Source organism: Bos javanicus, chromosome 11 (assembly GCF_032452875.1).
Source record: "Bos javanicus breed banteng chromosome 11, ARS-OSU_banteng_1.0, whole genome shotgun sequence".
NCBI lineage: Eukaryota > Metazoa > Chordata > Mammalia > Artiodactyla > Bovidae > Bos > Bos javanicus.
This window is the reverse complement of record NC_083878.1, coordinates 32,904,853-32,917,166: the sequence shown is the minus strand read 5'-3', so window position 1 is coordinate 32,917,166 and position 12,314 is coordinate 32,904,853. Positions and strand designations below refer to the sequence as shown.

The 12,314-nt window shown below is 37.7% G+C and overlaps 1 protein-coding gene across 17 annotated transcripts in view; it reads left to right on the top strand.

The window, feature by feature from the left end:
* Positions 1-12,314, top strand: part of NRXN1 (neurexin 1) — a 1,221,129-nt gene that overhangs the window by 465,943 nt on the left and 742,872 nt on the right. For 10 of the 17 annotated variants that reach the window (XM_061432331.1, XM_061432328.1, XM_061432343.1 and 7 more), the window contains 3 exons: positions 3,231-3,532; positions 5,632-5,655; positions 6,661-6,822. In XM_061432331.1, the coding sequence (XP_061288315.1) occupies positions 3,231-3,532; positions 5,632-5,655; positions 6,661-6,822 (488 nt within the window). The remainder of the gene's footprint in view (positions 1-3,230; positions 3,533-5,631; positions 5,656-6,660; positions 6,823-12,314) is intronic. The other 7 variants (XM_061432330.1, XM_061432334.1, XM_061432333.1 and 4 more) reach the window with 1 other exon arrangement.

Here is a 12,314-nt window from a genome sequence, read left to right as displayed (position 1 = left end):
TTGGATAACAATGACTATTTTTCCATAGCTTTTACAAAACCGGGCGTTTTTCTATCTTGTCAATTTTTGTCAATTTCATGGCTGCAAAATGAATTCTGAATTTGAGTTTTGCCTTTCCCTGAAGACTCAAAGAATTGAACATATTTTTATTTATTCTAATAGTATATACTGGTTTTTCTATGAAATTGTTGTTGTTGTTCAGCTGTATCCAAGCATAATTTGCCAATTTTCCCATTTTTCATCTTTTTTTTTCCAAACTGATTTATCAGAATGGTTTGCAAATCCTGTATTGTAGTCCTTTGCAGATTAATATGGTATGAAAGTATTTTCTGCCAACTTAATTTAGATTCTTATTCTCTTTATGGTATTATTGATAAACAGGTGTTCTTAATTTTAATGCAGTTGAATATATCAATATTTTATTAGTTTTTGTATGCCTATTTAATAAATCCTTCCATACCTCCATATCATAATTTCTTGTCTTAACAAAAAGTTTACAGATTTACCTCACTAATTTATGTTCTTAGTCCATGGAGAATTGATTTTTGTAAACAAAATAATGTAAATATTCAATTCCACTTTATTCATGTAGTTAACCTGTTGTCCCAACACCACTTTTTGACTAATCTGTACTTTTCTCACTTTTTTGCAATGCCTGATGACGTAAATCATTTTCATATATGCATAAGATTATTTTTAGTTTGATTATTATCTTTATTCTCTCTTTTTGTCTATCCTAATGAATTATCTTTGCTATCATGATTTTCTAATAGTTGTTCATCTTTACACAGGAAACTTCCTTAATATTCTTACTCTGATCTATCTTGGCTATTTTGGGCTCTTTGTTTTCCTATAGAACTTATAGAAGCAGCTTTTCAAATTCGTTAAAAAAAATCATTGATATTTTTGTTGGAATTTCACCTAATCTATCGATCTGTTTATATGTTTAAAACATCGGTTTTCCCCAGTTCATAGAACCCTGCAATCTTTCTGAAGTATCTTAAACCTAATAGATTTTGAAGATACTTTTGGTCTTTCAGTTGTACAATTATATTTCCTAATGTGATTTTTTTTCCACTTGTACTCTTGATAATGCTCTTAAGTTTTTCTATTCTTCCTACATTAGCTAGGACTTGAAGCACAGTATGTCGATAGCGGGCATCTTGTTCTATAACTGATCTTAAAGAGAGTTTTCTAGATTTCATAATGAAATATGGCATATGCTATTTGTTTTAGATCATTTATCATATTTATTACATTAGTTAGGTTGGGAGGAAGACATCTACCATTTCTAGTGCCCACCAACTTTCCCTGATGTCTGTACAGCATAATCTCATTATATCCTGAGAGACTGGTATCACTAACCATGTTTAGAAATTGAAATTTTAAAAGATGCATAATTGCCCCCCAGTACAGTTAACTTGTGGCCCGCTAGGATCTAAATTCATACTTTAGCCTATGTTTTGTTTTTTTTTTTCCCTTCATTATATCATAAATATTTAGTTGTCCTGGCTCCCAATATCAAGCCATTTGCCATGTTGAACTGACCTGAGAAGCAAACACTTAAACCGTAGACTTTCAGAGAAAGGGATTAGGTCAGTGTTGGTCATTCCACTATTGCTGAGGACTAGCACTGGGCTTACACTTGCGGATTTCAGCTGATAATTTGAGTATGTGAAGGGAAGGGACCCTTTAGTATGGATCGGGCTGTCATTGCTGTGACTCTGACTAGACTGTAGTGGATTTGGCCTGAACACTAGTCTTCACTAATAGTTTACTAGTAGGTAATAACTCTTCCTCAAGGGTTCACTCTCTTGTGAAAATTCTTGGTGCTCACTATCTTACTCAGTGCCTTGCCTTGCTTGCCTGTATTTGTTACAATGCTTTCTGTATCCAGAGAGTCAGGTCATTGGACCCTGATGAGCTGAGACCTTAATTTGAGCCCCAATGCAAAGACATGACGTATATGTCTACTGAATGAAAGTAGTCCTGAGTTAAAATCCTATTGCCAGGATAAAGATAAAAGTGAGACCCCTGTTGGCTTTGAACCCTCCAGTGGGCACAGTAGAGATGCTGTATTACCAGTGAAACAGATTCTATAGTACCACTTGTAATTCTATGTTTATAGTTTATTAGAAGCTGAGTCCAGACCATACGGTCTCATTTTTCTTGGTACAATGCCATCATTGCCTAGAGAGTTGAGGGAGATTTTGGCTTCTACTTTTCCTTTGATTAAACTCACTTAATTAGTGGGAAAAGACTGCTCTTTCCAAATAGCCACCATTTCTGTTTGATTTAACATTTTGTGGGATCCACGTTGTTACCCCTAAATAAATGTGGAGAAGACTGAGAAATATAGAAAATGTTGAGACCTCATTTACATGCTATTCCCCTGAGAATGTGCTGGAATTCTTACCAGTCTCATAAAAGCCAGTCTTGCCATCTGCTTGGTGAGATCAGAGAATGAACAAAAAATCCAGCTTCTGCCATTAGGCCTATCACTGTCCCCTCCACCCAGGGAGAAAAAAAGTTCATTTGCTCTATAAGAAATCTATTCACTCCCAGACCAAATTCTGTTATTTTTCTTCTTTACTTTCCCCTCACCAGATAATTTGTTATGGTTTCTCAATGGTGGAAATATGTGGCTCTTCACTGAGAAGATCTTTTGAATATAAATACCTCACTGAAAATTAAAATAACCTCAGTTGGGTGGAAAGAATATTGCAAACACTTGGAATCCATTGTTGCCAGCAGAGTAGAACCATCCAATATGTATTTATGGTACCTGACTCGTGCCCTGGAGATATCACAGAGCTACTTGCTCTGATCAGAGCTCTTGCAGTGATACTTAAAAATTAATTGAATTTTCAAGAATGTCAGATTTAGCTATTGCAGTTGATGGCCCAATAGCTGACGTTTCTTAAAAATATGCTGCCACCTACAGTATTGTTAAGGAATGGCAACCCACTCCAGGATGCTTGCCTGAATTCCATGGACTGAGGAGCCTGGCAGGCTACAGTTCACAGGTTCACAAAGAGTCGAGCACAACTGAGTGACTAACCCTTTCACTTTTTCACAATGCTGTTTAACTCTGACAAGGCTCTTGTCATGAATGTTAACTAGACAAAGAGTTAATCTGGGGGCTGATTAGTGATCATTTCTGTTAAGATTTGGTAATTTGCATAGTATATTTTCTTTACTTATGCATGTGTATATCTGTTTTCCTCCAGGAAAAGAAGAATATATTGCCACTTTCAAGGGATCGGAATACTTCTGCTACGACTTGTCTCAAAACCCCATTCAAAGCAGCAGCGATGAAATAACTCTGTCCTTTAAAACCCTTCAGAGGAACGGACTGATGCTTCACACCGGGAAATCAGCCGATTATGTCAATCTCGCCCTGAAAAATGGAGCTGTCTCTCTGGTCATTAATTTGGGATCAGGGGCCTTTGAAGCACTGGTGGAGCCCGTGAATGGAAAGTTTAATGATAATGCCTGGCATGATGTGAAAGTCACCAGGAATCTGCGTCAGGTAACAGCGCAGTGGATAAGAGAGTAACTGGCTTTGTTTCTCGCTACAGCTGTGTTTGTGTGGTACTTGAAAACCCTAACAACATGAGATAGGGCTCCTCAGAGTCGCTTACAAATTAGCTTTTTCTTCTTCTGAGATAAATCTTCCTGCCATACTTGAGCAGGGGCATATCTAGAAAGTTCCAGGGGCCCAAAGGCTGTTTTGACTCATCAACATGTGACAGTTTCCCAGAGGGCTGCAAGGTCATCCCTGAGACCTGCCCTTCCTGTGACGTGTGTGATTCTGTTGTGTTTTTGGTTTTTTGTTTATTTGATTTTAAATTATAGTTTTCATGGTGATCATTTGAAAGCATGTACATTGGGATCATTAAATCACAGTTCCTTTTTTGTAGTTAAAAAAAAAGAAAAATCAAACAACAATGTGTTTGTGATTCAGGATTGTGTTGATCCCTACTTCCTCCCCAGCCCAATCTCTGAAATGAGGACAGAAAAAGCCCCTGAAGGGGGAAAATGAATTTGGGGATTTCCACATCTCCTCAAGAATCTATTTATGAAGATATTTTTATTTTTTAGCACAGACACTTATGTTAAGCCCCAGATGTCTCTGCAGAGACCAGTTCATCTTCTAATTGCCCATTTCTATTTGATTATATTTTTAAAAAATTCTTCCAAGTGTCTACATTTTAGAAAAATACCATTTTTTCAGTCTATCTATGGGCCCCCATATACTGTATGCTTTTAACTGAGACATATTATTACAGTATATACATATATATATTCAGATGAAAGTGAATAGATTGTCCTTATATATTGAACATGATGAGTTTTGGTTACTATTTGAAATTTTATGATATTACAATGTACCATTTTGTAAAGTGTTGACAGTGACTAATTTTTCTGCAGTACATGCTGATCTCAAACTAATATCCTTAACATATTTGTTGTTTCTCTGAACAGTTGCAGAATGACCGGATTGTCTCTGGTTTTCCTTTACTAAAACAGCCTTCTCTTTCTGAGCTGTTAACTGACTAACCTTTTCTTTCCCGCTTCTAAAAGGCTTAAACTGTCCAAGCTAGAGAAGCAACCAGGAATTTTAGGAGTGCAGGGTTAGTCTAGCTGAGGCAGAGGAGTAAAAGTAAAGGATTCCTGAGACCCTCCAAGACCTTTCAGAGGCCTTAGTGTCACGGGAGGGGCCCTGCATGTTTCGCCCCTGCCCTGGGGGAGAGTTTCCCACCATCAGGGTAGCTGTAGACCACAGACTTCTTATCCGTGTGTCTCTTTAGTTCTCCCTTTTTATTTTTCTCTCAGATTCTCACCAAGAGGCCGAAGGCTCATTTGAGAGAAGCACAGAAGGAAGGGTGGGGCTTGAGGAGCCCACTTTCTAGATTTGCCTTTGCTCAGGTTACAAACCAAACTGCGAATTGGTAGCTCCAAGGAAACTGCAGTTATACAGCCGGGGTGCATGTGTGGCAGGACAGATTAAAAACAAATCCATTCTACTCATTCTATGTGTCAGGATCTTTGCTTTGTTTCATTGCAGTAAACTGTGATCCTAAAGTCCATCAATATGACCGAAGGAAGTTTTGGAGTTGAGGAGGAGTCCCTGTATGATGCTGTAAAATTGAGTAGTAGGGCAATGCCAACCAATTCCTATGACTTTGCAGGGGCTGGGTGGGCCAGGGTGGGGGAGGGGCCGTTTCTGGGCAGAAGGTGGCAGTGGTCAGCTGATGAGCTTTAGGCCTTTGAGTCCCTTTTAGTCTTTTTAAATGTCTGTCCGACATACTCAGGGAGACAAAGGAACATTGCCATATGTCTGTTTCTGTCTCATAGCAAGTTACGAACAATACTGGCAGGAAAAATATTACCTCTGTGGGAGGCCTATTTGTTAGTCTGCTTTTTTCTTGTAAAATTTTTTTGCCCTTTTTCTATGTTACTAACATGCTTAATAACTAACATGTCATTCATGGAATGTTTCATTCTACTAACCGTTACCTGAATCAAAAAATGTACTAACATGGTAGAGACCATCATATTTTTTAAGTAACGATCGTTATTTTGTTCACAGTTTTTAATTTCCTTTCTCCCCCCTTCTCCACAAAGCACTCAGGCATTGGACACGCTATGGTAAACAAACTACATTGTTCGGTAGATATCATTCTAATTGTTTCTTATTTTGGGTTTGCCGTGTGTTTTCTTTCTTTCTTTTAACTGTAGACATCATTAACAAAAGAGGAACTGCGGTTGGTACTCTTCTGCTTACTTTGACCTCCTTCTTTTCATCTGTTGTTGACCTTCTTATTTTTTACCTGTTCCTGTCAACTTCTGTTTTCCAACTCACCTGTAGGGGCATCGTTAACGTTTCGAACGTTTTGCATCCAGCTGTGGTTTAACACGGGATAAGACAAAATGGTGGCTGGCCCGAGTGACCGCAAGCTCAGCCAGCCTCAGACCATTCATGACGCATGGCATGCACCCTTGATCTGGGAATGCTGGAGATGCCACACCCACTCATCTTTCCCTCCTCATCGAGCAGTTGTGTGTTTTCCTTTGGTTCTCCCGGTTTCCTTTCCTTTCTGAACTGTCCTGTCCCTCCTGCATGTGCACTTCAGCGTGTGCCGCTTCCACTGGTTGTTTTGCGCCCCCCTTCCCTTTGGCATGGACGCAGGCACTTGCATGCTGGACAACTGCTGCGCAATAACGGTGACATTGCTGGAAAGAGCTTGCGCCTTTTCTGTTAACAAGGTGCACGTGTGATTAGTTAATAACAGACGACTAAACTTTACTAATATGTACACCAGCAAAACTAACCTAGGAAGCATTTTACTAACACCATTTTTGTGTCTGCTAAATAACTTTTGAGTTGCCATAGGGATGATGCTGACACTAGTTCAATAACCAGTTAACTCTCTAACTAGTTTAGACCTCTTAGGGCTAGTTGAATAGAATCCAAGAATAAACCTCAAACAGACATGAAAATGGGTTCCGCCATAGGTCTAAAAATAAAAACCAAAAAAAAAAAAGCAAAAAGCAAAATGAAAAAACAAAACAAAACACAACACAGGCATATCCCAGGATTACAGTATCTAGGTCTGAGTATAGCGTGTCCTTTCCCTGTGCTTTGTTATCTAGGTGACAATATCAGTGGATGGGATTCTTACCACAACGGGCTACACGCAAGAAGATTATACCATGCTGGGGTCTGATGACTTTTTCTATGTTGGAGGCAGTCCCAGCACAGCAGACCTTCCAGGGTCACCAGTCAGTAACAACTTTATGGGTTGTCTCAAAGAGGTAAATATCACTGTCACCAGAATCATTTCTAATTCATGATTTCATCATTTCAGATCCAGACTCAAAGCACCTTTGCTGAAGACCTGATGTTTGTGGTGTCAAAGGGCACAACCTTGAATTGCATATTCCACTGTGGTTTTTATAGGTTTGGAGGGATGAGGGAAGCTCATAGAACATTATCAAGGAATTAAGTTCCTCATCTTTATAGTCTATAAGTAATCCACAGTTAAGATTTGCATAGTCAGTCATATTCTCTATAAAAGGAAGTCAGACATAAAGAAATATTGGATTTAGAGTTAAGCCAAACACCTTGCTCATCTCTACAAATGCCTTAGGTGTTATATATTCAGTGGTGACTTATTTGAGCATTACAGGAAAAAAGAAAAAAAAAAATGGCTAAAAGAGACCAAATTCAACAAGCACAAAATAAATCGAAATGATAAAATAAACTTTGTTCCTATATTTTTACCATGTTCTGAAGGAAGTAAAGATGTTTCATTTGTGAGTTAACTTGATGTTTGCCTGAGTGAAGCTTTCAGGCTAAAAGATATCAAGAATTTCATCCCTCATTCTCAGCTGTCATTGTTGATTGTAACTTTTGATAGGATTAGAACTTGTTGGGGTATGAGAAGAAAAAAATTAGGAATGTCCTTGGGTTTTGACTTGTATGAATATTTTTCCATAAAAGCTTCCTGTTTTCATTCAGGTACAACCCAATTTCTTTTGGCTGCTAGAACCAGAAGTTCCTTTTGCATTACATGGCTGTAATTTAATGGTACAGACCTATAAAATATAAAATTTAATAACTTTGAATTTATTATTGATTAGCCATAGATGTTGCTGGTAAGCAGTGATGTGCTTTCATTTATTTTAAAGAAAATATTCTAATCAAACTCATTTCAGGTAAGCATCAGTGAAAAACTATCAGTGCTTAAATTATCCTGACCTGTTTTCCATTTATATAAGTATACTGGGTATTGTATTGCCTAATATGTGAATGTGTATATAAGAAATATTTGTGCTTTGTGGTGGTAGGGATCGATTGTCTCTCAGAAAAGACCTTTTAATTTTTACAAATATGTAACATGACCTAAGACTGCACTAAGCTCTGTGAGCATAATAAAATCTTAATAGTTATTACTATTGTTATAATAATAGGCATTTTCTGAGCTCTTATTTTGCACCTGATGCAATCCTAAGAGCTTTATAAGGATCTCCACAATATAAGTAGTAATTATCTGCATTTTGGGGGCAAGAAACCTAAGGTTTGGCACAGGTAAGTTTCTTGAGCAAAGGTCTCATGGCTAACAAATTTTAAAGCGTAAATCATGACAGTCTGATTTCAGAGTTTTGTGTACCCTTAGCCACCATAATACACAGTGTCCTAACAGAAATATTTGTTAGAAGATTGTGTAAACCCTCAAGTTTGTTACAAAAAGAAACAATTTTCAGAAATGTAATATAGACTGTGAGGAATGAGATATTCAATTGTGTGGTACCCTTATACCCATTTGAATATGAATGAGAGTGAATGAATGGGGATCTAGTAGACAAGGAAGACCCAGAGAAGGTCAGGATGTGAGCATCTTGAGGGATAATTATGATTTGTTGATGCTGGAGATGGAGAACGCACTTCAGGCTAGGGAGAAGCATGGTGAAAACATACTTAGATTTCACAATATGATGCCTGGATCTTTCTTTTGGAGATGGGAGTTGGGGTGGGGGCAGAATATAACCCTAACCATCTACATCATTCCATCATTTTTACTGTGATCTCTCCAACCTACCATCAGCCTCTGTGGTAAGTTAGTCTTGCTAATGACTGGGAAAAAGAAAGGAAACTGAAATCTAACTAAAGAGCCCTTCCGGGTATCCTGTAAAAACATGAGAATTTCTGCAGTGATCACCCAAATTCAACTGTGCCTCATCATCTTCTGACATTTCAGTTTGGGCCAGGCAACTTCCTGTGTGTATGAGTCTTCAATGGATTGCCTTAATCTAAAATTAGTTTCAAATTGAACTATATCTCACATTAATATCTTTGTGTTAATGAGTAGTTGATATACTTTACAACTCATCTCGTTTCTTAATTATAGTCGATCTACAATTTTATATTAGTTTCAAGTACAACATAGTGATCAGTATTTTTTTGCAGATTATACTCCATTATCGTTATTTTAGTCACTGAATCAACTCTTCTGTGACCCCATGGACTGTAGCCCACCAGGCTTCTCTGTCCATGGGATTTCCCAGGCAAGAATACTGGAGTGGGTTGCCATTTTTTTTTTTTTTTTCTCCAGGGGATCTTCCCAACCCAGGGATTGAACCTGAGCCTCCTGCATGTCTTCTGCTTGGCAAGTGGATTCCTTACCACTGGGCAACCTAGGAGGCCCCATTCTCCATTATCTGTTATTACAAAATAATGGCTATAATGCCCTGTGCTATATCCTTGTTGCTTATGAATTTTGCACTTATCTTTTTAATTAGTCTTTAACCACAGAAAACCGAGTCAAGTGGTTTTCTGTGCGACTTCATCTACTGAGTCCAGACAATGAGGATTCACTCATGTTACTGTTTCTGTAGGTCTAGGATAGATATCAGCCTTACTGATAGGGTACTTCCTACATCTCTTCCTCTACAGACCAAGATATGTGTTTGGAGCAAGTCCTGCCAGTGTTTTATTAATGTGTAATCACTTATACTTTATTTCCTCCTGACACACTAGTATGGAAGGATATGGGCATGATCAGCTCATAGCACACTTTGCTTGGTCAGATTTTAGATGGTTCCTAGTCTCCATCCAAGTCTAAGTATCTGTTTACAATGCTCTGTTCTTCCTACTACTGAGATGAAATTGTGACAGAGTATCATAGGCTTTGAGCTACATCACCTTATCTCAGATAGGTGAGCTTTGTAGAGTTGCTGATAAGAGAGAAACACCCACATTCATTCTCACCCCATCTCTTTTAAGCCCATATGAGCCTTCCTTAACTCTGTCATGGGCTTTCTGCCCTGTAGAGTGTTATGTAAAACCTTAATTATGATTTTTGTATGGCTCATAACATTTTTATTTTCAGTCTAGTATGTGATCCCCCTTAGGATAACCAGTTCTGGAGGAGACACTAATAATACCATGTCTGAAATCATAGAAGAAATTTTGGAGTGTTGAAACAGGAAGTCACTTTCCAAGTCCAGCCTCCTTATCTTGAAATGGGGAAATAGACCTAGAGGTTATTGACCTCAAAATAATGAAGGGGTAACAGGATTAGAATACAGAATATTGTCAGATAAAACATACTACTTGTATCACTGGTTCTGTTTTGTTATGAATAGTGGCACTCAAGATCTCAAGATACAAAACTAGAGATGGCCTACCACTCTCACTAATTCACATCTCTATTCCTGGAAAATTAAAGTAAAAAAAAAATTACTTTGCAACAACCCATAATCTAGTGTTTATTAGAAGTAGCTAGAAGTTAGGGCTTTACCTATATGGCATTCGATAATGCTTTTTTGAAATGAGACTCAGTTTGCATGGAGAGCAGCCAACTTCATTAAGAAATTTGTTTTTTAGTGATTAACAAATTTTAAAATAAATTATTTCAACATAATTTGGCAAAATATAACCTGAACTACATATATTGCTTTGTTCAAACCAAGAAGGAGCTTTGAATAGCCAAGAATTTATAAGAGGATCAAAGTAGTTTTAAAAAAATATTTGTATTTTCATCATAAATCGAAAAGACTTGGGAGAAACGTTTGAGGTCACTGAAAACTACTTTCAAGAATATAAATTTGAGAAGTTAGAATAAGAATTATAAATAATAAATTACCCATATACCAGCCCACATCTATGAAATTCCTGGAGGGTGATAGATCTGTGAAAATACACTTTAAAAAAAAATCTGATTTTTATCAAAGCAATACTAATCATGCTTAGGCTGAAGCATTGTTTATATTCTTTGCATTCTTTATGCTATTGACTAAAACCTGAAATATATGTTGCTTAAAAAGATCATTTAAAATTAAATTTAGTTTTTCCAGCAGCCAGTTTTTGAGTGATTACTCTAACAGTAGAGAGATTCAGAAGATGCTGTGGAAAGTTAAATCATGGTGTCTAGGTGAGACGGAGTCCATTTGAGGACATCTATAGTCCTGCCCATTCACCTTAGACTCCTAAGAAAGCTCTGTGTGTGTGTGTGTGTGTGTGTGTAAAAGTCTCACCATTGATTCCTAAGGTGCTCATTAGAGGTTTTTGTTCATTTGTGTTTTAATATTCCAAGATGGTGGAAAATGCACTAACATGTGCTTCTACTGCAGTGTTTTCACCATGAGGGCTTCTGCAATAAATAACTTACAAGGAAGGCTCATGCTGCCCCTTATTAATCTTGCCTCAGAATCTCCTTCTGCTATTATGCATTTCTTAGTCCCTTTGTGCCTTCATAATGCTTTGAAACACCTATTTCCCTCCTGCAGAGTGAAAATGACTCAACATAGTTTGTTAGTAGGGAAATGAAGTCAACGAGGAGAGAAAGGATTGTGTTCAGTAAAATGACTTGGAATGCTTTATTTGAAGTTTGTTTTTAGCTATGTGTCCTTGCTGAAGGTCTTAATATACATTGTGTGAGTGGAGACATTGCCTGAGTAAGAAAATGTAGAATGCTACCACTGACAGTTGCTTGGGATAAGCCTAAGAAAGATTCTAAAAAAATAAATAAATAATTGAAATGCTAGGGGGAATCAAATCCCTACTGAAAATTTCATCAACCTAATTAGATCAGTGCAGCCTTTAATTACACTGAGAAACTTTTCACAGTAAAAATTTAGAAGAGGCTGTGAGGTGGATGAAGTTCAGAAAATATCCTCTTATGCAAGCATTTTCATCCACTGTGAAAAAAACAGTTAATACCGCGTGTGATCAGCATGGTCCCCTCTGCCATTTGCAGTGGCATTGCTGTGGGTCATACAATGTACCAGTATCATTACTGGGAAAAAGGTGCAATGGTTCCTTCACGCAAATACCTCTTAACTCCTATCCTTCTGGGAGGGCAACAGGACTTTAGAAGATTGTGAAGGCTTCTCAGTTTATCTTCTATGATACAACCACCTCATCAAATGTGGGTTCTGTGGTATCCTGTTCTTATTTCCTCGTGACTCAGAGAGTAGAGTGCGTATCATTTACATGTAAGAACAAAAATCCATGGCATACTTATTTTCATTTTAAGTAATCTTTCCAAGTTTGAAGTAGAAGTCTGACCTGTTGGAGAAATTTGACATCAGTGAAGACTTTGGAGGGTAAAGAGACCTTCGTTGATCATCATGCAACTTGGGTAAAGGGAGGATTCTTATGTGAGAGGACTTCCTCATAGGAGATCCAAAGTCATGATTAAACATAGTTCTCCCAGGTTTCAATTTCCTCCAGACTCTTCCTTCTTGGGGTCCCTGATCCCTGAGATAGTTTCTGCCTTTCCTCTCCCATTACACTGTCACAG